The sequence below is a fragment of the Kryptolebias marmoratus genome, linkage group LG9 (genome assembly GCF_001649575.2).
Source record: "Kryptolebias marmoratus isolate JLee-2015 linkage group LG9, ASM164957v2, whole genome shotgun sequence".
Taxonomy (NCBI): Eukaryota; Metazoa; Chordata; class Actinopteri; order Cyprinodontiformes; family Rivulidae; genus Kryptolebias; species Kryptolebias marmoratus.
The window spans coordinates 11,975,512-11,999,900 of NC_051438.1; the positions used below are offsets into that span (position 1 = coordinate 11,975,512).

Here is a 24,389-nt window from a genome sequence, read left to right on the forward strand (position 1 = left end):
GTAATGTTTTTTTCAAAACGCACCTCCACTTCGAACACTTCTTTTTCCCCGCAGACAAATCTTTTCCCCGTCTCAGTAAAATCTGTGCTTTTATTTAGAGGCAAAAGTGTGATAATTAATGAAGTCCGTACACAGCAGAACGTCATCCTTTGTCCGACACCCCTTAATTAGAAGAAGGCCAGAAAGAATGAGTCATTATGCAACGGGTCCGTGGGTTCTGAGCGAGACGTCGACCCACTGATTGGTTCTGATGAGGCACGTTTCAGAAAGGCCTCAATGGGAGCGGGCTGTCTGCTGTTGTCGCCATGACAACAGAGGCACCCATTCACACAAAAGGAACAGCACAGATGCCTGTTGTGGTTCTGGTCCGGGCACTGGTGACCAAGTATGAGGCGGTGCCACATATTTTTGTTAACAGGGGTGGACAGTTAATGATGGAGTGAGGAGTTCGCTGTGTTTATTTATTTATTTTCTCCCTACAGAATATCTAAAACTGAACAGCCACAATGCAGAAACGTCACAGTTGAGTTCAGCTGAGATACCCAGTTTAAGCCCCCCCTTTTCTCTCTCTCTCTATTTAATTTGAACTTTTTATTACTTATTACTGAGAACCTGGAGGGGGTAAGGCATAGTGGCGGTGCTTGTGCCTATCTCTGCATGTTAATCATTTATGTTTACAGCTCTGACGCGATAATAACCAGGAGAAACAAGAGTCAAAGTTCCTATCCACGCATCAGAACAAGGAAACCCTCCATCAGGTAAGTCCATCTTCATATGTACTCGCTTTTAGGGTTTTTTTAGTAATCGTTTTAGGGATAATGCTATTTGATGATGATCAAAATGATTATTCTTTACACTTATGAAAAGGTGTTTTAAATCAGATGAAAACCTAATTAACAAATGTGCCATCGTCTTTAATTTATGTAGTAAAATAGGAATCGTGTCTGTCCTAAAACTAAAATGTTTGTCTTTGAAAAGTATAGAAGGGTATGTATATGTATATATATATATATATTTCAATACCCTATTTTCAACACCAAAACCCTGAAATAAATGTTAAACTTTTTTGGGTTTGTACACCAAATTACAACAATCTATGAAGTGTCCTAAAATTTTAAATTAATTTTAAATTTATTCCAAATTTCATTTATATAAACTTAACATTTTCAGTCTGTTTTTTATAGCATTGCCAACATGTAATTTAAAAAATCTAACACAATATTTTCACTACTGAAAATGTATTTTGGTATGTTGTATATTGTGAAATATATATATAAACAATGGGATTTTGGCAAGATGAGTGAAGAAACCCATCCTTCTTTGAAGCTCAGACAAACTTCACAGAAGAAACATCATTTAGAGTTTAGATGGGTCACAAAACGTTGGACTTTACGTGACTGAACTGGCATTTTTATATCTTTTACAACATTTATATAATTTCAGATTTATGGACTCATGGTTTTATCTCATAATCCTTCAGAAGTACAGAGAGAGGGCACTCAAACTCTCATTGACTCTCATTGTATTTCAGCTTTGACTTTTCTCTTCAGAACCAGAATGGAAGGGTCTTATTAACTTATCATGTCTCCTGTATAACACACTAACAAATAAACATTTACATGTGCGACCAGCAGATGTTTCTGTCCCTCACAATTTAGAGAGTTTGTCCATACCGCTTCATAGACACGTATTCTCTTTTTGGGAGTTGAAGGAACCAGTTTATGGAAGCTGCCATGTTCTGTTTTTAGAACCAGCATCTGCTTTAAGTCCAGGCCTGCTTCCCAACACAAAATCCTAGTGTTACATGAACTTTATTTATGAATAAATAAATGAAATAACTACTAGGAAAAGTGAACAATGGAACATACAGCAGCAGCGTAAGAACTACTTGAGTCACCAACAGTCAACACCTGGAAAAAAAAAGAAAAAGAAAATCTGAGGCGTATATGTTTTTTATTTTACCAACAGCAAAGTCCTGTTTGTTCACATGAAGGTGCAGGACTTAGAACTTGTACTGGGATTAAACCTGTGGACCTGGTGTCTTGACTGGCTTCACCTTCCAGGTTCCCGTATGGAGTCTAGTATTTTAATACATGGCTATGGTTTTTACAAAGTAACAGTTTGTTTGAGGTTCACTTTTTAGTTTGTATTTCTGTCTTGCTCTCTAATGAAGCATTATGCTATGTGCTTCCCTCTTCTCCATCTGCTCACCAGAAATGGTGGGAATCGCCATGGCAACCAGTGACTAAGCAGATTCTGGGTCACTGGATCTTGTTATTTCTACGTGGCGGCCCTAATAAATCCCATAGAATTCAAACGGTTTTGTAATGATTGGAGGTTTCCGGTTAAGAAGAGTTGGCTAAAGGCCTCTGAAGAATTAAGTATTTAAGGTCTCCCACAAAAACTTAAACAGCAAACAGGAAGAGGTTTTTAGGAATGAGTTTTAACTTGGAGTTTTAAAATATAATTTAAAAAATACTCTTAAGAGTATATCCTTCAAAATTTTCTTGTTTCTCTTGTTTGGTTTGAGATGATTTATTTTCCATTCTGTATCTTTAACTTAAACAAACTCAGTGAGGATCTGCTTCATCTGAAAGCAAAACTTTCAAGGTGTTTTCACTATCTACTTTCTTGTCATTTGCCTGGGCGAGGCCCGATGTTCAGTTCGCTGTAAATGTTTAACTCGTGCAATCAAAGCAACATCAGCTTTCTGTCATATACTGTAGAACTGAAGCGTACCCAGGCCTTTGGATATCACTTGTTAGATTTATGACCAGTACTGAAGCCCTAAAGTTGGAACTTTTGCTGCTCTGAGGTTTTAGAGCCAGAGGACACCATTTTTTTTTTTTTTTACAAAAAAGCTGCTTATTGAGCGTTTACCTGCCATGGGTGGTTAGCATGCTTAGCATAAAAAATGCTAACATATCACGTAACAGGAGTTACCATAGATTTAAATTTTTTTATTTAAATCTTTTTTACAAGCGTGTGCTCCTAATTGAAAATTAAATTGTAGAGTAAAAACACATTTAAAAAAAGAGGGGTAACCCCTGACTCCAATAAGGAAAAAAAGGATTTTATGATACTTCCTCATTGGCTTCCTTTTCAGCCTTATTGCAGTGTTTGTGTCTTTTATGATCCAGTTTTCTCCCCCAGATCACTCAGTAATTTCCTTTTTTATCCCATACCAACACCCTGTACCTGCTGTTGAAGACATTAAGATATAAAAAAGAGAATTGAAGAACATATTTATTTACTTATTGGTTTGTTTGCCAAGGTCACCAATTTCACCAAAAGTGACATGAAGATAGATAGACAGATAGAAATATAGATAGATAGATAGATAGATAGATAGATAGATAGATAGATAGATAGATAGATAGATAGATAGATAGATAGATAGATAGATAGATAGATAGATAGATAGATAGATAGATAGATAGATAGATAGATAGATAGATAGATAGATAGATAGATAGATAGATAGATAGTTAGTTCAAAATTGGACTAGCAGAAAAAGACTAAAGGCAAAACTGCTGCTAATAGTCAGACAAACACAAAAATGCCTGAATATAAATTTCCCTTATTTTGTTGAGGAATTACATTTCCATCAGCCTATTTTTAGCTATTGCAAAATATCGTGTTTTAGGACCCCAACAAGCTAAATTTAATCCTGTAAATGTTAACATCATCACATTAGGATTGTCATGTCTGCCTGCTGATGTTGAATTTAGCTGAAATCTCTTCTTTTCCAGCTTAAGCTCAGCTATAATGTTTGCAGGCTCTTGTAACTTTGATGGTTTAATAATTGAGTTGGATAGCAAATGACTGGAAAAGTTTATAGTGTTGGACAGTTTATCGAACAGTAAATCTGGTATTTGGTAATAAATCTTTCTGTGGCTTTCAGACATGGGGGTACACACAGGATTGATCATACTGCTCCTTGTCTGCTTAGTCAAAGGTGGGCTTTCAGTTTATTTGACAGTAAATTTCATCACATTTCTTTTGTTTTTACATAACCATCTAATGTTGAAATATTTTCTTTTAGCAAATTACAGTCCCACAGTCAGTGCTGGAGTTCATAATTTGTGTGAAGACCTCAAGCCAGGTATATATGGGTCCATGAAACATTGAAAATTGTTTATTTGTCAACATTCTGATGTTATCAACAAATCTAAAACTTTTTTTTTAAAATTTGCTTTGTTCTTGTTAATATAGGAGAGTTTGCGTTTGATATTAAAGCATCAGACGTTGAAGGTGACACACTGACTTTTAGACTCTCTGAAGCTGATGCTGCATACTTCAGAGTTAATGCTACCAACGGCAGTGTAACAGTAAATGCTGCTCTTGATAGAGAGGTACGCTGTGTTCAAAAAGCAGAATGCTTTTACATGAGAAAAGTTAACTATTCCTTTAAATTCAACAAGACTTACATGACTTCATCTATTCTAGGAAAAGAATCGTTTGTCATTTCTTGCTCATGCTTCTGATGGCACAAGTGAAGTAAGTAAATACAGTAATATACTTTATTCAGAGCTTGTTTATTTTATATCATTTTTTTTATTGTATTAATATTGGCCATTGTGTTTTTCAGGGATCTGGGAGAATAACTGTATTATTATTAGATGTCAACGACAACCGCCCCCTGTTTCAAAATCCTCCCTATGATGAAACAGTCAAAGAGGTAAATAAATTATGTTAAAATAATGATTTTTTTTTTTTAAACCCATATCTAGTTTTTGTGCCAAGATGTTGTTTGCATGTAATCATAATGTAACCCATGATCTCAAGCCTGCTTTGACAAGTTTTTTATTTTTTTTTATTTTTTTGGTAAGAATTGTTTACATATTTATGAATAGTTCTGTAAAAAAATCTGGGACATTTTTATGTTTATTTTCTGTTTCTGTCTTATTTTGCCTCCAGAACGCCCCAGTAGGTAAATCTCTGTTCACAGTGGAGGCTGAAGATAGGGACACTGGAGATGCTGGTGCAGTCAGATACAGAATTACTGATGTAAGTTATAAATCACATCATTTTGTATCTTTACCTGCTGAGGTTTTATAAACTACAAAGTCTCATTGTGATATGCTTTCCAGGTAACACCGAATCAGGGATCTGGACTGTTTGAAATTGGTCACTATGATGGGGTAGTGAGACTAACAGGACGTCTTGATTACACTCTGTACACCTTTTATCGCCTTACGATTAATGCAAGTGTAAGTATAAGGTTTAAATTTGTTAAATGTGTTGCTGTTTATTGCACCAGTGATTGAGATGTAAACTGAAGAAAGCTAATAGTAAAAATGTCTTCAATATCTATGTATAACATCTAAGTTGTGATTGTCACAGTGTGGCTGTGCTCCCAGCCTTTAATGCAGTGTGGCACAGAATCCCTGTGAAATCATAACATATTGGTTTTAGTAATTTCAGTAGGATTAAAATACACATTTCATAGTTATTACTGTCATAATTATTTTTCTTATAATTTATTTTCATTAGTTGTTAGTCTAACTATTTAATAGTCATACAGTCATTTTGCAAGTCTGTAAATCAATCAAGGCTTTGTCTTGCTACAGGACGGTGGAGGCTCATGTGGTTCTGGATCATTTGAAGTTCAGTCAAACAGTGTTTTCGGCTACATCACAGTCGAAGACGTCCCAGACCTTGACCCAGTTTTCATTAACATTCCCTACACAGGGAGCGTTGAAGAGAATGAACCTGTGGTGAGTGTTGGTGATGTTTCCTTCTTATCTTGTCTTGTCATGTTTGGATGTCCATCACACTGACAAACCTACTGAGGCAGACATACTCGAAGCTTGTGAAGGTGTTTTGATTTGTTGCTGTAGATTGTCAGTCATTCAGGACATGGTGATTCTTGGAGTTGAATGAAGATAAATGCACTTTTCTTTTTCTTGAAGACGCTTCACCTCTCGTCTATAAGACTTCTTTAGTACTGATCACAGGTTAGGAGTTCAAGAATTATTTTAATGCCTTATATATATCCATTCATTTTCTTTACTGGGTCATAGGGAGCTAGTGTCACTGTGAAAGAGGTGAGGGACACCCCGGACAGGTCGCAAGTCCATTGCAGGGCCACCAGAGACAAACAAGACAAACAACCATTCACACTCTCACCTAGGGACAATTTACAGTCACCAATCAACCTAACATGCATGCCTTTGGTCTGTGGGAGGAAACCGGAGTACCCAGAGTAAACCCATGTGTGCACAGGGAGAACATGCAAACTCCAGTCAGAAAGGCTCCAGGTTGGGATGCGATCCCGCAACCTTCTTGCTGGGAAGCAACAGCTCTAATCACTATGCCACTGTTCCACCCATGCACTACATATAAACCACTAAAACATTCATTGAATCACAAGTTCGTTCATCCTGTGAGTCATTTGCGTCATTGTTAGTTAGGTCAAGTTTCAAGGTGTTGCTGTCACTTGTTTCAAAACTTGAATGGTTGTAAAATGGCCTGGGAGGAAGAGGCATGGCTGCACTGTACTGAAAAAAAGTGTCTCTTGTTTTTTAAATGTAGGTGAACAGCATCCCCAGTATGTTTCACAGTCATTCAAACTTTGAAATGAGATCTAGACGGCAAACAACTCACAAGTAAAAGAAGGTGACTCATAGGAGCGACAGGATGATCAGTGATTCATGTGACTTCAGTGACCCTTTTAGGAGGATTTTACCAGCAATTTATTAATCTGAAACTCCCAACCATACCATACCAGCTTTATTTAAAAAGCACTTTAAAGAAGCACAGGACCAAAGTGCTGTGGAGTGCAGCAAATAACACATGACAACAGTCACAAGACATAAAAAATAAAACTATAAAAGTCTTAAAAACAAAGTAAAAACAGCCCATAAACAGAACTAAAAAAAGTATTTTTGGTGAGAGCTCAAACATCTTCAAGAAACAAGAAAAGACGAACAGTTGCTTTTGATTCAACACCTAATTTTGCTTGGAATTGCCATAAAATGTAGTTCATTATAACTTCGGAGATCATCAAATGCTCATCAAGAATCTGTTTTCTCCTTTTTGCCAGGGAACTTCTGTCTTTAAAGTGTCTGCCCTTGACCAGGACACAGGAGTCAATGACGTTATGATCTATTCTATTGAAGGTGAGAAGAAATAAACCCATAACAGCTTCTCATTTTATAGGTGTGAGTAAAATAAAAATGTTTTTCTTTTTATTTGTTTTCAATAGCTTCCGAACCACCTGGCTTATTTCAAATCTCATCGGGTGAGGGTGTCATATCTATATTGTCAAACATTGACAGAGAAGCTACTGGTGACACTGTAACCCTGACTGTGAAGGTAATAAACATGACAGAAAATACTAATTTTCGGTATTTTACTTCTCCCCATTTGAGAAGAGTGAGTCAGCAGGTGATCAGTTTAGTTTGCCAAAAGGACTGGAGAAGAGGAAAGCACCTTCTTATGTCAAACTGGACCTTGGACGTTTGACATCATCAGGCAACTACAAAAGCCTCACCCTTTGCCTCACAGCGACACGTTGCAAAGTTCATTATAGGGCCAACACCAAAAGTTGTTTTTATACTTGCAGAAAGACGTTTACATCCATTCATCATCATTTAATGATTTATCCTTTGCATACTGTTCATCTTTAATGCCTTCATAGTGGTTCAGGTAAATTTTGACCAGGGACAAGAGTTCCCTTCAGTGTCTATACACGGTTTTTAACTACTGATCTATTAAGAACGTAAAAAATACTCTATCTGACATTAAAAACTAAATTATTAATCCTAAAGCAATGTTTTTGAGGAAGAGAATATTTTTGGGGATTTTGCACCACTAGTTTTTAAAGATAAATGTCTAACATCAAACACATACCATGCTCTGTTTTACCTTGGACATAAAATCCAGCCTTGATGATTTAAATATATTTTAATAAAAGTATAAAAAAAGGAAACTACATTCTGGAGCTGTTCTGAGACTTAAAACAATACATAACCATTTATAACCATTAAAGATGTTATACGCTGTATTTAATGCTAATGTTCTTAATGGTATTAATTAACAACGAATACAAATATTAAAAAAAATATGTTCACAATCTAGCTAGAGCATTAAAAGCAGTGGTGGAAAAACCTAGCATGTTTAGGACTGGCATGTAATTCTCACATTTTCATTTGTATGAACATTTTTTTTCATTGTCATTTTTGTGATTTTTTGGGTCACTTTAAAAAAGCTCATAAAATTTATTGCTGCAAGAATGACACTGAAAGTATTTGTATGCTGTCAAAACTGGCCAGTTTTGGCCTGAACAGGATGTAAAGGTTATTGGTACCATTTGTTTTCAGGGTGGAATGATTATACAACTTAGATTATTTTAAAACATAGAATTAAGTGTGTAAGTTTGAATTTATTGTAGATTTTTTTTCTGATTTACACAGGATCAAAATCATACAAATATATATACATACACCCCTGCTAATATTTGGTTAACCTTTTGTAGCCATCAACAAGCTTCTGACATAATTCTGGTTGGATATTTAACCTCTTTTCTCGGCTGAATTGGTATGAATTGGAGTTTGGTTTTTGCCACAAACCCGACTCTTAAGCACAGTCTATACATCTTCAACAAGGCTGAGGTTGGGGTTTTGGGAAGGTCATTCCAGCAGCTTAATGTTCGCCCACTTTACCCAATCAGAAACCAGTTTGGATGTGTGTTTGGGATCAGTGTCCAAGTTTCAATCTTCTAGCTGTTGATTTGATGTGATGATGAATAATTTTGAGGTCGACCTTTAATAATCCATCCACTTTGTACAATTCATCAGTACCACAGCATGATGCTACCACCCACATGCTTGACAGTTTGGACAATGTTCTTAGATTTAAAAGCCTCACCTTGACTCCTCCAAGCATATGTCTTGTCATTGGGGCCAAACAGCTCAGTTATTGTCTTGTTTTGGTGACGAAAGTCTTCTCCAGAAGGCATTTGGCTTGTTCATGTAGGCAGCTGCAAATTTCAAGCTGAAAAGTGTCTGTTTTGAAGCAGGGGCTTATTTTTTGGTCAACACCCTCTCAGTCCAGGGACGCTGGTGTTCCAGCAGTTTCCAGTTCATTGCAGTGATTTCTGGGTTGTGCTGCGACATCTAACCAATTTCCTTTTATTTGAGGGGGACAGATGATTATTGATCAGTCTAATAAGTGATGTCAAACAAATCCTTCTCATGCTGGCAAAGAAAAACCAGCTGCACTCAGTCATGAAATTTTGTTTTTGATTTAGGTTGACAGTAGATCTGCTTTCCTCTGTTCTGTTTTAGGCCACAGAGACTAATGCAAACATCCATGGAACTCATTCGAGTGTGACAACCACAGTACGGATCAACATCATTGACGTCAACGACAACCCACCTGAGTTTTACAATTGTGAAGAATCCTGTGTAAAAGCAACTGAATTCACAGGAAAGGTTGTAGAAAACTATGTGGGATTTATTTCTTTCAATATGATGGTTAAAGATCTTGATAAGGTAAGAAACAAATATAAGTGAAACATCTGTAATAACTGGTAATCCTTGAGTGGAATTAATGACTGAAGATGTGCTCTTCCTTGATTTTACAGACTACTAACACTAAACTAACCCTGGACGGAGTGGACAAGGATGTGTTTTCTGTGGAACCGTCAACCACTACCTCAAATAGCACTGTCCAGCTCCGTGTAAAGCAGCCTGAAAACCTGGATTTTGAACAAAAACAGCAAATGATTCTTCGGGTAAAAAACAAACAAATAACAACAACAGAAAAAGTTGCCATAAATCATATAATTTTGATATGACTTGAAAATTTTGAAGTTCTGGACCTGCCTGATGTGTTTTTTATGGCATGTTGCAGGTGATTGCTGAGGATATAGACGAAACCACCTTCCACAGCACTGCTACAGTCACAATAAACATACAGGACGCCAATGACAACAGCCCCACCTTTCCAGAAAACACATATGAGCTGAATGTGCCTGAACACTCTCCTGCTGGGACAAATCTCACCCAAATTACTGTAAGGCTGTAACTTATCTCAAAATTAAATCATACTGTGCATAGTATATATATTGTATGTAGTTTTAAAAAGGTTTCACCTTTTTTTATACCAGGCAGAAGATCCTGACACGATGGATGAAGGCAAAATAACCTACAAGCTTTTTCCAGAAAGCATGTATGTCTGCACTTGATCATTACTGTAGTAATTCAGTTTGTGTGAATGCATGGGGCTGCTGTCAGCCTCCTGTTATGTTACCTGATCCATGTTACCTGATCTATGAACAATTTGCTGTGTTTCAGACTGGCCTTCTTTGATGTTGACCCAAAATCTGGCAGAATCTACGTAAAAGACGGCAGTCTGTTGGATCGTGAAGTCAGATCCTTGTACACAGCCACTTTGCAGGCCAGAGACACAGAGAACAAGCCCGGCTCCACGGTGCTGGAGATCACTTTGACTGACATCAATGACAACGCTCCGGTCTTCAACAGACCATTTTACCAGGAGTTTGCTAAAGAGGGCGATGACTTTGTGTACACGGTTGAGGTAAACAATAGGAGAACAATCATCTTTTCTTGACACTTAGCATTTAGGTTGAAAATCACACATCATTTTAGATAATCAAGTTTTCTTTTTTTTTTTAAAAATAAGTACATTATTTGTAGGTTAACTTTCTTTTTTTGTTTTGCACAGCATAAATCCAAATATCCCAAATATCCTGGGAGGTGCCTTTCAGTTTATCACTATTTCCCAATTTTTACTGTGAAACTTTTGGTTTAGATGAACTACAGTCATGGGACAAAGAAGGTCCACCCTCTTTCAATTCTAGGGCTTTACATATCAGGAAATAATCAAATTGATCTGGTCTTTAACAAGTTATAACATTATTCAAATGTAACCTCAAATCACAAAAACAGAACCGATTTCACGTAGATTTGGTGAAATGCTCAGAGGGGTGGCAAAAAAAGAAAAACCCCTCAAGAGATCCATCTCAAACTCTCACTTCACTTAGCAGGCTAAAGGTTAAAGTTCATGACAGTATGATTAAAAACTGACTGAACAAATGTGGCTTGTTTGAAAGGGTTGCCAGGAGAAAGACTCTCCTCTCTAAAAAGAAAACGACAGCATGACTCAGGTTTATAAAATTGCACCTGAATGAACCACAAGACTTTTAGAAGACAATATCATTTGGACAGATAGGACCAAAGTAGAGATGTTACATATTGTACAGCTGAATGTTTGGTAAGAAACAAGACAGTCACCTTATACCAACTGATAAGTACGGTGATGAAGGGCTGATGGTTGAGTTTGGACCTGCCCATCTTGCAGTCATTGAGTCGACCATGAACTCCTCTGTAAACCAAAGTATTTTAGAGTCAAATGTGAGGCCATCTGTCCGACAGCTGAATCTGTGCTCAAACTTGGCTTTGCAACAAGACAAGATCCCAAACATAGAAGCAAATCTACAGCAGAATGTCTGAAAAAGAAAAGAATAAAGGTGTTGCAATGATCCAGTCTAAGTCCAAACTACAACCTGATGAAATGCTGCAGTGGGACCTTAAGGGAGCTGTGCAGAAACAATATTTTCCTGCAAATCTCAATGAAATAAAGCAGTGAGATTAGATTTGAATAATTTTAGAACCTGGTAAAGACCAGATTATTTGCATTAGAGTAAATGTTCTTTTCTTCATGACCGGAAACATTAGTTGTTTCTAAATTCACAACCATTAATTAACTGTGTAGCAATCTAAACCAACAGAATTAAATTTATAACGGAGTCAACAAATCTGATGTGAGTTTTAACAAATCTTATTTATTGTTACAGATTTTTAAAAATATTTTCTACTATACAATATCCTTTACACGTCCACACCGTATTGCATTATATTGTATCACAGTTTTCAATACTAAAATTATTGTCGAAACTCGCATTTAGTGGTTTAAAGATCTGAGTAATCTGATTCAAAATAGTTTAAAGAATATTTTCCTCATCCAACATCACAAGCTTGTTGAGGTGTTTTGAAAAGACATCTTAAAAAAGAGGAAGGTTTTCTTTTGCTACTGTGCTAATGCTTTTACACAGAAGGCTTAAAATGCTGCTTCCTAATGTCTTCTTCTATTTTCTGATTTGGACAGGCTACAGATAGAGATGAACTCGGTACAGTCAACAGCGAGATTTTGTTCAGTATAAAACCAGGCTCATACAGCAACAACTTCACCATAGATGAAAAAAAAGGTGAACTAAAAAACAAAGGTTCTCTAGACCTGGAGGCCCTGGATCCAGAACTTGGTGGTAAGATTGTGCTAAATATAGTAGCCACCGATGAGGGAACTCCTGCTATGTCCAGCACCATCCCTTTTACCATCACTTTGCAGGTAAGTCTAATAGCAAATTATGTGTACCAGGTTACTGATGGAATTACACTTTAAGAGGTTCATCTTTTTCTCTGATACACCCAGGATGTCAACGATAACGCACCCAAATTTAAAAAATCCTCTTACGCTTTTACTGTTAAAGAAGGAGAAAAGGGCAAGTAATTTAGATTACAAAGCTTTTAATTGTTCAGGGCTTTTTAGCAGAGTTGTGAATTTACTGTTTTTGTTTTTGTTTTTCAAATCAGGTGCATTTGTGGGTTCTGTTGAAGCTGAGGATCTGGATCAAACAAGCGACTTCAACCGTATTTCTTTCACCATCGTTAATGGAGGCTTTGGCAGCTTCAGCATTAAGGCCTTCGAAGCTGACAAGGGTTACAGTGGAAAGATCTCCGTGGACCAGGACATAGAGCTGGACTATGAGGCGGCACCCAACGAGTTTGACCTGCAAGTGGAGGCCACAGATCGAGAGCAAGAGAAAGATTTAGTGATAGTGAAAGTGACTGTGCTGGATGTGAACGACGAGAGACCTGAGTTCTTGCCGACAGATCCCGTGTCCATTAAAGAGAACTCTAAGCCAACTGAGTCTATTGGACAGTTCATAGGAAAGGACAAAGACACCAACAGTTCCCTGATCTACCAGCAGGAATCTGTCAACTGCAGGTGTAAGGACACCATGAAACTCTGCAACTGGTTTATTCTCGAACCAACTGGAAAAGTTTATGTCAACCCGGACATAACAGTGGATTATGAGCAGTGTGACCAGGGGGTGGTAGAGGCTCAGGTGGTGGACAGGTACACAGAGAAGGGCGAGAACAACAGTGTTAAAACAGGTCAGAAACTGGATTGATTTTAAAAGCACGTGAGCGCTGAACAAAGACAGTAACATCCTAACGCAAACACAAATGAAAACATCTCACACACAAACTGCTTCTCTGTTTCTTTTGGATTTTTTCAGGGAAAATGGTGATCAACATCGAAGACACCAACGACAACGCTCCAGAGTTCATACCCTCAGATGCAGCATTCGGTGAGTGTTTATCTAAGAATTAATGCCTGAAAGCGTTTCAAATTTTTCATCTTTTTACAAGCAGAACTGAGGTCTACCCCTTTATAAACTGTGTTTGAACAAAGACCATGCTCACCACTAACAGCCTTGTGGTTCTAGAAAAAGAAAGATGGATCAAATGTTGCCAGAAACAGTGTGAACCAGATAGAGTTGGATAAATCTGATCAAGGGAACAAAAGTAAACAAGAGGCAAAAAATTTGCTTGCTTGATTTTTTTTTTAGCTGAAGAAAATTATTTTATTGTAAACTTTTATGCATAAGAAACTAAACTCATCCTTAGAGTATCAGTGTAAGCTTTTATGAAATAAGTCATTAATGTCCCCAGAAACTGTCAGCCTAATAATTAAGAATCACCTAACTTTTTTCTTATTTTTAAACACTGTGTAAATTATAATAAGTGCAAATAAATACATTTAAAAAAAATACCTATTGCAAACTCTTTTACCTAAAAACAAATGTAAGCTGTCACTTTGTGTGTTTAACACTAATTCAACATCAAACGGTCTTTTTCTAGTTGTGGTGTCGGACGGTGCAAGTATAGCGACCTCAGTTGCAAAAGTCACTGTGAGTATGACAGAAAAACCAAGTGTCTGATGTGTTTTTAGCCCATTAATGGGAAATGTTGCACCATGTCTGCAGATTGTTGCTCAGACTTCTCTTTCTGTTCCCAGGCCACAGATAAGGATTCTGGACAAAACAGGGTGATCACGTTTAAAGTGAAAGAAGTCAAATTTGACCACGAGGATGGGTCCATACAAGACTTCAGGCTACTGTTTGAGGCTATCACCACACAACAAAATGACATTTTTGTTGGGCTTATTCAGTAAGTACAAAATAACCCTTCACAGCTAAAGGATTCAGTTTTAAACATGGGGTGTGTATGCGTATTGATTATAACATGGAGCTAATTATTATGGAATCAGTTTATTGCTTCAACTTTGATATGTTTCACTTCCTACAGAACCACCGAATCCCTCGATGTAACGTTGAAAGGAACATATTTGGTAACAGTGACAGCAAATGATACTGGAGGCCTTGAGAGCAGCACTGTGGTGGAGGTGAGGCACGGGATTTAAATTAATTAATTTTTAGTTAACGACCAAAAAGTGCACCTTATGTTTATTCTCATGTGCTTTCTTTTTTTTTACGTTGCAGATTTTTACAGTTGATGAGGGCTACAAAGTTGAACTTGAGTTTAAATTGTCCGAGTTCGAGTTTAAGAACAAGCAAACTGAAATTGAGAGGTGCTTTTCTCCTTCAAACAGTTTGTGTATATGTAGTTTAAATCTGATTACTGTGAACCAAAGCACTGATAATAACCCATTCATCTTATTTCATTGTTTGGGACTTTTTTAGGTCCCTCATGGCTGCCACCAGCGCTGAAATTAGGATCGTTCGCATTAAATCTAAATCTGGTGGACCATCCAGGCAAGTCTTTTTTCCCATTGTATAAATGTTAAACACAGTTTAGTCCAGGGGTCAACAGTCCTTTGTAAACCTTTGGATTACACCATGCATATAACATTTGAACTAATAATGTTTACATATTTAAATGGAAATTGGAAGGCCTTCTTTCATGCACAATAAAGTTCAGCAACAGAATGACACTGATAATACAAAAAGAGCAATATGCACTTTGAGATGGGGTGCTGGTTACTTTGTTTCTTTGTACTTTTGCAATTTTGGTCCCTTCCCACCCAGACTTTTGTGGATACAAAAAGGAACCTTCTGCCATTGGTCTTTTTCACCCACCTTGGCAGTCGCCACAACACTGATGGTTTAAACCATTCTTACTCTTTAGCCATGGTCTGCTGAAGTTGACTATAGAAAACTCTGGCTTTGCACTCAATGATGGAAATGGTGCTTGTTTTTAACAATGTGTCTTAAGTTATCTAAATGAGAATTAGAATTTGGTGATGATTCAGGTCAGGATTACTGGATAAGGGAATAAATGCGTCTGTGTGTCTCTGTTATCAAAAAAAGCACATGTGGTTGCAAATTAGCTTTTTTATATATAACTTTTTAAAATCTTAATTATTCATCACAATATTTAACTACCAAGAGAAATAAAACAGACATGCGATGGTAAGAACCTGTGTATCGACACGGGTGTACAAAGTGGCAAAGTGACCTGGAGCCTGTTCAGATGTCTCTCTTCACTCAGATTTGTGAAAAACTTTATTAAGAAATGCTTCAATCACTATACATCCACTGTATGTTTGTGTTTTTTTTCCTATAAATAGCTTTCTTGGTGAGAGAGGGGGCACAGTTTCTTTTAATTGCAAAGATTGCAGACCGCTGGCAGTTTGTGGAAAGATAAATCCCACACCAAAAGCCCCAGCTATTAACCTTTTACACACAGTCTGTATTTGTTCACTAGGTGGTGCCAGTGATCCAGTCACCAAAACAGTGTCGCTTTTGATTGAAATATTTAATCACAACAGTAGAAAATTATTAGACAGTAGCCAAGGAGAATTTTTTATTTTTTTTAGTCTTTAATCATCTAAAATTTTTAATAGAAGTCATTTTTATCGAGTTTTTATTTTTTATTTTTGCTCAGGAATGCTGAAGAACAGACAGTCATAGTGGCGTATTTTGTCTACCGCAATGGATCGGCTCTTTCCAGCACTGAAGTAGAAGACAAGCTCTCTGTTCCTGAACATTTTGTCATACTGAGTGAGCTCGGCCTCAGTACCATTGTAAGTATGAACAGTTTTAGAAGTATAGTTCCTGAAAGTGAGAACCTCCAGGTTATAGTTGTGCAAATCGAGTGTAAATTACATTCTAACAATCTACAGATAATCATGTACATGCAATGAGTTTGTTACCTTTATTGCAGGGCATGAGTGTGCCCGAGAAGAAAACCAATAACACAGTGCAGTTTGTCCTGGTGGGGATGGTTGGAGGCCTCGTTATTGTGTTGGTTGTTCTCATCACCTCACTGATGTGCACTCGCAGAAAGTAAGAAAGAAAAAAACTACCAAGAGCGCCGGACTGAAGCGCAAAACTGTTGATCTGAGTGAGCGATCAGTCTGTGCGCTGATCAGCATCTTTCCCGTTACAGCTATAGACGGAAGCTAAAAGCAGCTGAAGCCATGAACACAGCGTCTATGATGAACTCCGACAACCAGAAAGGAGGCGCAGTGGTCCCTGGAACCAACAAGTACACCATGGAGGGGTGAGCGTGTCAACAAATCAGTGAGCATATAGCCCTCACGGTGCAAATCTTTCAACTTTTAACTGTGCTTTGTCTTTCTGTGTGACCCAATAATCTCTGATAGTGCAAATCCGGTCCTCAACCTCCACATTGACACAACTGTTGCTCTGGATTTAGACGGGGAGAGCTCTGACTTGGACAAAGTCAGGTAAAAAAAAAAAAAAAAAAAATTAAAGCTCTATCAAGCTTTTTTTCTGTGGCATCATAAACTGAGATTACTTCCAGGTGAACATTTTCTCAGAGTTTTGCCTTCAAAACCAAAACAAGTCGTTTGAGCAACAGTAACAATATTGTTTAAGCGTATACTGTGAATTGACCCCGTTTTCTCTTCTTTCCATTAAAGCATCAACTCTCTGGATGACAATTATGACATGACTGGCAATAACTCAAAACTTGACATGGTGAGTGTGTTTAAAAAAACAACTAATCTCTTTACTTATTTACATTAGGTCAAAATCATGATTTAAATTTAAGACATGCTCCACATCACAGGAAAGGATCGACGAGGAGGAGGAAGATAGCGACGGCCCTCCGGAGTACGACGAGCCTCTGAGTGCAGCGCTGGCCCAGTTGGGCCCGAAGAAAACCCCCAATACATCTAACATCGGTTTTACCAACCCTATATTTGACACAACAGACCTGTGATGGAAATTAAAGAGGGGGAGATAAAAATGGTACGCCTCAGATGGTTAAAGATCAGGCCATCCAAATCAGCTGTGTTTTTCTGATGTCTTCAAACAAGCTTTCTGTTCTGACCAATGATAATGTGATATAAAGAGTCCGGCTCAAGATTCATGACTTTAATCAAACATTTATCTAAAATAAAATAACAAATAAAACCAATTACGGACAGTTAGTTCATGAAAATAATATAAAGAAATTCAACGTTGCACTGAGTTTGTAGAATTATTTTGGCTTTTTGAACATTTCAAACACTAGTCTGGTCTTGGCTGCTTTTAAAACACATAGACAAAAAAAAAAACAGTTCTAATTTAAAAGTTTCTTATTATTTAAACATAAATAAATTTAATTGCACCTGACTGAGGCTAACAGGTTTAATAACAGTGAAAAATTACATTTCTACTGACTTGTGGCATGTATATACAGAAGCAAAATAACTCATAAAATGTCAAATTCACAAGCATTCCAACAAAAAGTGGGACAGCAAACAATTATTAGTTGCACAGTCAATCACTTTATTTCTGTTAATTTATAAAGCAAATATTTAAAATTGTTCTGGGATTTGACTTGAAATAATCAGAGTTATAAGTCATGTCAGCTTACATTTCTAATTTTTGTTGCAGCAACAGCTATACTCTTGTAAAGTTCATTTAAAACTAGAAAATGGCATAAAATGTCAGTCTAAGTTTGAAATCAACCAAAATCGTTCATCAATTGTTTGTGTTTATCCGATTTTTGATGTATCCGCTGCTGAATAAGGACCTCACGCAGAGTGATGCTGTGGCTTTCTGCAAACCACAGGTCTGTTTACTAAGAACCAAATGAATGTATTACATGTGCAATCTATGAATAAAATTTTTTTCTTCAGTTTTTGTTTTTTTTAATGAAGTTCATCTGTTAACACAAACATTACTAGCACTACAACAATCTCCAAATTAAAACACATTTAGAAACAATTTTCAGCACAAAATTTACAACTAAACCACTTCTCATTGCATCAAAGTACAGTAAGGAGAAAAAGACCAAAAATAAAGCTGATGCCAGACAACTTTACTTTTCTCAAAAGATGATTGTGTGCATCATCTTTAAAGGGATGGTTTGGACAACTCCAATCTCTAACATATCAAAGCAGTTTATGCAAACACTCTTTTATAAACCTTTATATCATTGTTGGTTTCACATTACATGGTTTGTTTAAAACATTTTCAGCTGGAACATCATATTTCTGCAACAATAAATGTGAAATGCAGAAAGAATGGCAGGGCAAAGGTTTATAAACCAGCTTTCACATGAAGTGCTATAAAGTTTTAGTGATTGAATTAGTTTTAAGATGACAGAAACCTGCTTTGGAAGTGGCCCTGCTTGGGCTTTCATGAGCGAGCAGATTTTTATTCACCTTTAAAACAACTCCCGTCTCCAAAGTTTCACTGCAGTTCATACAAACGCTGTTTCTTAAACCTTTACGCTGCTGTCACTTTCACATTAAACACTTATTCCCAGAAGTGCTACAGCCAGCTGCTGTAGTTGCTAGTTGCACTTGTGAAAACCCATAGATTTCCATGCAGTGCTGCCCACTCCTCAACAGGGAAAGCACCTATACATAGTTCTCGTGACCCACTCTCGCCCACGTTCTGCCATTTTGTATGGTACGCTTCGCTTGGTGGCTACTGTTGCTGTCCACTGACGCATTACAAATTAAAGCACAATTCTTGTCAATGACAGTGAATGAAACTAGCAACCGTGGATCTAAAAATGTTACAAAGATGGACTGGATACCCATATGAGGGGAAGTGTCTCCTGATTGGAGAGAAGGACACTCATGAGCTTGAAAGAAAAGAAGTGTCCACTGACTGGAAATCGCTATCTACAGTCACTTACACAGACATTTTGAATTAACATAAAATCAACAACAACAAAAATATTTATACTTTTAAAGAACTTGAAGCCTACAAGTAGCTGGAAGCAGAGAATCATCTATGTTGTGGACAGGTATGGGACTCCATGAGCCTAGAAGGTGACGAAAGCAAACTTGTCACAGTTAAGGTAAGTGCTTCAGGCATTTCAGTGACACTAGCTGGTTTTTGCCTTCAAGTTCTAGTAATGTGTCATTTGAAAGGTAAAACTGTCCTCTGTCTAAATTTGATGCCAAAAAAAACCCCACTAGTTGAGGTGGGAGATGTGCAGTGGGCATTAATGCAGCGACACAATGTTTGGTAATTTTGTGACAGTTCAGGCAGTTTGGAGCAAAAGATGCACTCAAGGGTGGCTCAAAACTTTTGCTTCCAGATCCAGGTGATATCTTATATGATATAAGAATGGTCCATGGAAATTACTTGCCAAAAAAAGCCTTATTTTTGCTTTTGGGTTCAACAAGGTTCAGCAATTCTGAAGCAAGTATTCAGGATAATGCCTGCATGAGGACTGGGCCACCAGTTAGGGCTTTGCACTCACTGCTCATTGAGAAGAGTAAGAACCATATATATTTTCACATAAGGGTCTCCAAAAGTCTCCAGTAACACCAAAAAAATCCACTGGAATTGTTGCTGGTTGCTAATTTGAAAAAGAGTCACTAGAGAGGCCTGAATTTTCACTAATTATAGCAACAAAGAGGCTAAGTTGGCAACACTGATGCTTTGTAAACTGTATAATGCAAAACTGATAACAACATAAAGGTTTATAAAATAGCATTTCCATGAACCTCTGTGAAATTATCAAGCTTGGTTTTGATCCATTTTGGTTCTGGCCATGTTCAGACTGGCCGTTAACTCGTCATTCCAGTCAGACATAGTGTCTATTTTTCCAGCCTGAGGTTGTTCAGTGAGCTATCTACAACAAGATAAGATATTAGTTGTTCAGAACTTTTCCACAGAACCTCACTTCAAAAGGTCCAAACAATCCATTTAATTACATTGATATACTTTTCACTATACAACTGGGTTGAAGCTAAGACTGAAATATGTGAATAAAAGCCTCCAGTAATGACAGACGCTCCTCTTGTGCACATAAAAAAGCAACTTATATCCATTTAAATTCCCATCAAAGTCACCCCTGCACTTAACAGACGGACCTCGAGGTTGTAGGTAGAAATCTACCACCATCCCTCTCAAATGCAAGTGTTAAGCTTCGTAACAGCCAGCAGAAGGCGAGCTTGTTGCCATGGCTTCATATTGTCTGAAGTGCATAAAAAAAGCATAGACGGCTAAAATGACTAAGTGGGGTGAGCAGAAAAACATTAAAGGAGAGGAGCTCGGCTAACAATGGCACTGATGTATCACTCTCTAGTTGTAACTTAGAGTCAATTACCCTGTCAGTCCATTCAAAGTGACGTCACAGGAAGTTTTAGGAAAACAACGAGATGGATAAAGTAGTATGGCTGTTTCTCTGTGATTAATGCTTCGGCTTACCAGCTCTATATGCTTTCAAGCTTGTTTGTCTTGTGCGAGGGTGTGATTTGTTTCTCACCCTGTCAACAGGATGTCAAGCTGTTGTAAATCAGAGTATCACAGCCACATTTATCAGATGGGATTTTCGAGCGCAGCTTGTTTTCTTCGGCCAGCTGTTGAGGTTTGACTCTCCCCATCATTCATTGGTGTGAGCTCGGGTGCAGCAGTGCGGCTGCTGCACGTTCTCCATTAGCCCGCGGAAGGGATTTCTCCTGCGCCGGCTCCCCTTCCCGTCCTGTTCCTCTTTCGCCCGTGCCCGGCCTTTATCTGACCCCGCCTGCCCCACCTCTGAGGGTTCCAGTGGTGTCACGGAGGTCTGCTGCTTCTGCTTCAACACCTGCTTCTCGAGGTGCTTCTGGATGGCCGACCCCAGCACGGCTACTTCCACCACCGCCCCGTACACCTCCCACGTCATCCCCTTCTCGTCCCAGTTCACCTCCTGCACTGGCTCCTCACACGAGTCCTCACTTTTTTCCTGACAGTTTACAACCTTGGTTTTGTCCTCATCTTTAGTTACGTCTTCCTGTTTACATTCTTCCTCTTTGCCATCCATCACTTGTTTTCTTTTGTCCTCCTCCTCTTCCTCCTTCTCCTCCAGGATCCTCTCCTCTATGCTGGCCTCTTTCTTGATGTCAGGAAAGGTCGTGGTGATGGGAGTTCTTGGGGTCATGGGTGCCGTTGCAACAGAGCGAAACTCCACCTGCTGACCCACCTGCATCTCAGCGTCCTTCGTCTCTGTACCTACGGACCCACATTTCCCAAAAGAGCTGGGGAAGTAGAAGGCCTGGTCCCCCTCAGGAGGGGTCATGGGGCTGGTAGCTACAGACTGACACTGCACCACCTCCAGGCTCACCTGTGTTCGGATGTTGTGGCAGCCGAAGGGGGCCGGGGATTCAGGAGGTTTTGTGCCAGAAACGTCTGTCCCCTTCTCCCCTGTGGCTTTGTTCTTTGTGAGCTCCGAATTTTCAGCTACACTGCAGTCTTTTGGTTCCTCGGGTTGTTTTTGGTTTGAGTTAGACTTTTCAGGAGCTTCCTTTCCATCCTCATGTTTTTCTTCCTCATATTCTTCAATTTTCACCATCTCCGGCTCAACTGAAGGAAAGTGTGACTCTACCATCTTTTCGTCTTCCTCCTCATTGTTGCCGTGTTGGGTCACCAGGATTGTGATGTCTTGATCCATGCTGCCCATCCTCTGCTGCTTACACTGCTGGCTACCATCCTCACAAGTCCCTTGTGGGTGGACTGATCCGGAAGCCAGACAGCCGGAGGAGCTCCCTGCAGATTCTGTTTCTACTTGACCTTTTGTTGCTGTAAAACCTTCTCGTTCCTCGTTCTTGTTTTGCTCCTTATCCTTTCTCATTTCCTTCTGCGCCATCCCTTTTCCAACGAGCACCGGAAAAGCCGTGGTGGACGGCGTCTTCGGGGTCATGGGGGAGGTGGCAACAGAGCAGAACTCCACTTGCTGACCCACCTGCAGCTCCGCATCTTTGGTGTCAGCAGCAACGCCCTCGCATTTTCCAAAAGTGCTCGGGAAGAAGAAGGAATGGCCGTCTTCGGGGGGCGTCATGGGGCTGGTGGCTGCTGAATGACACTGAACTACCTCCAGACTCACCTGCGTGCGCATGTGTTGCTGCCCGAAAGGGGCTGGTGAGCGTGGGTCGGAGGGGTCTGGAGCTGGTGGCACTGGCACTTTACCTCTGTCAGGCATATTCTCAGCATCTTCATGACTCTGCGGATTGATAGAAACCGTTGCATCCTTTTGTGTAGCTGTTGTTTCATAAGCTGCAGATTGCGATGTCAGAGGCATGACATCAGTTTGTGTGCAGTCTTTCGCTCCCTCAGAGACCGATGGGTCAGAGGTTCCACCATCCACTCCTGAGAGCCCTTGATCTTTGGATATCGGGGTTTTGTTTCTCTCCTCCACAGAGCTGGCACTCATGTGCAGATTTGGCTGATACTCCTCTCGACTTGTTGACTGTTGACTCATGTGTCGCTGATGTCCCTCGGCGGAGGTGCTGCTCTCTGAGCCTGCTTGCTGTCCCCTGTCGTCAGACTTCATCGAAGGCTGGTGGTCCTCTCCGAGACCAAGACCTCGTTTCTCGTCCTTAAGACTTCCCATTCTCTCTCCTCATGAAAGCGGTAAAATAACCTGCAGGGGCATAACACAGCACAGACATGCCGTTTGTGCAAACTGTAATCAGAGACTGTAGCCCACGCACGAGCCGAGGATAGAACAGCAGCTTGTTTTATGTGATGAAAATAATCTGCAATGTAAATTCTCCGTCACAAATTTAAACACTCTCATGTAATCATGGATACTCCTCAATGAGGAAAAAACAAACTTCTGTTAAACAATTTAATAAAATTGATTCATTATGACACATTTTTTTTTTGCGATTGATTTTTAAGTTTTCAGCCCCAATAATCCGGCGTAGCCCAGATTTGAGTTCTATTTTCATCACATATGACCAAAAAAAGCACGCAAAGGACGGGATTTCTTTTTATCTGAAAAGCAAAAAAGAAAAAAAAACAAACTGTGGAAAATCAAAGCCACATACCTCAGCAGCAAAGCGGCACTGAAGCCTCTCCACAACACTTCTTCAGAATTAGGTCAAACATCACAAATCTCAGTGCTGATTGAAAGCGACATCTGTCCGTGCTGCTCCGCTGTTTGATTGAATCAGATTGCGCTGGCCACAGGTTTGTCTCTAGAAGAATCTATCTTAGGCAATCCTCACTCTTTAGGCTCGGGCTTGTGTGTGTGTCTATTGAAAAGCTTCACATTTCCAGTTTCCCTGGAAACCACGGTCGGGCTCTGGCAAGCGAGTCGTAATGTAACGTCAAAAATCTCTGCTCTGCTCCCTAATCAGAGGGAAATCACAGTAATTAACCACAGGTTCTCATCACAACACAATGCTAACCGTGATCAGATGGATGAACTGGTGGTCTGGTGAAGTAGCTTTGCTGGAAAAAAAATCTTTCAAGGAAGCAATAAGTAATAAAAGATTATGTCATTAGAAGTGACCAGTGCGAGGCCTGACAGAGAGAGGGCTCAGTTTGTCAAAATGGGTTATTTTCTTTATTCTTTTAGGAAAGGTTTCCTTTTTATCGCACATTGTTGAAAGATGAAGGCAGATGATAATGAGTTTGCCTCTGTCTGTGTGTTTGTCTCTTACCAGAATATAGCTCATAAACCACTGGATGAATTTTAATGAAACCTGCAGTAACTAATCATTAGCTGTTCATTTACAATTGATTAAGTTTTGGACTTAACGCAATTCAAGATGTCTGCTACAGCCAACTGACCTTAAAAAACACTAAATGACTGTATCTCAGTCAGTTTTACGGATATTTTGCTAAAACTTGGCATGGTGGTAGTTGAGATTGATCTCCAACACATATTCTGAGTGCTAACAGATTGCACAAGACTTTTTGTTTTAAAAGTTTGCCATTTGGAATCCACTCCGTCTGTCTGTTAGCAAAACATCTTGTGGATCACTGGACGGATTTTAATGAAATTTTCAGGAAATAATCAAAGGATGCACATCTACATCTGATTAACTTTTGGTGCTAACCCAATTAAAGGTGACTGCCACAGCAAACT

The 24,389-nt window shown here is 38.9% G+C and overlaps 2 protein-coding genes across 2 annotated transcripts; one reads left to right on the forward strand and one right to left on the reverse strand.

Moving 5' to 3' along the window:
* The first annotated feature begins 661 nt into the window (after nt 1–661).
* Nucleotides 662–18,209, forward strand: cdhr2 (cadherin related family member 2). Its single transcript, XM_017433015.3, has 31 exons — nt 662–758; nt 3,905–3,958; nt 4,046–4,105; nt 4,216–4,355; nt 4,450–4,500; nt 4,592–4,681; nt 4,921–5,010; nt 5,094–5,213; nt 5,574–5,720; nt 7,049–7,124; nt 7,211–7,320; nt 9,294–9,500; nt 9,593–9,742; nt 9,862–10,023; nt 10,118–10,179; nt 10,305–10,548; nt 12,139–12,378; nt 12,463–12,532; nt 12,624–13,208; nt 13,334–13,405; nt 13,959–14,008; nt 14,116–14,267; nt 14,406–14,502; nt 14,600–14,688; nt 14,801–14,872; nt 16,005–16,143; nt 16,284–16,405; nt 16,509–16,622; nt 16,726–16,809; nt 17,005–17,062; nt 17,154–18,209. Exons 2-31 carry the CDS (start codon nt 3,907–3,909, stop codon nt 17,304–17,306), a joined length of 3,858 nt encoding a protein of 1,285 aa, XP_017288504.1. The 5' UTR covers nt 662–758; nt 3,905–3,906; the 3' UTR covers nt 17,307–18,209.
* LOC108245815 (G protein-regulated inducer of neurite outgrowth 1) lies at nt 18,203–23,606 on the reverse strand. Its single transcript, XM_017433017.3, has 2 exons — nt 23,344–23,606; nt 18,203–22,934 (listed from the first exon to the last, which is right to left on the reverse strand). Exon 2 carries the CDS (start codon nt 22,902–22,904, stop codon nt 20,922–20,924), a length of 1,983 nt encoding a protein of 660 aa, XP_017288506.1. The 5' UTR covers nt 22,905–22,934; nt 23,344–23,606; the 3' UTR covers nt 18,203–20,921.
* Nucleotides 23,607–24,389: the final 783 nt, after the last annotated feature.

Bases quoted from the DNA above. Each gene is read 5' to 3' on its own strand.
- LOC108245815 (XM_017433017.3), bottom strand. From the start codon at position 22,904: ATGGGAAGTCTTAAGGACGAGAAACGAGGTCTTGGTCTCGGAGAGGAC.
- cdhr2 (XM_017433015.3), top strand. From the start codon at position 3,907: ATGGGGGTACACACAGGATTGATCATACTGCTCCTTGTCTGCTTAGTC. The intron at 9,501-9,592 runs GTAAGAAACAAA...TTGATTTTACAG, and splicing joins TGGTTAAAGATCTTGATAAG to ACTACTAACACTAAACTAAC. The intron at 10,549-12,138 runs GTAAACAATAGG...TGATTTGGACAG, and splicing joins ACTTTGTGTACACGGTTGAG to GCTACAGATAGAGATGAACT.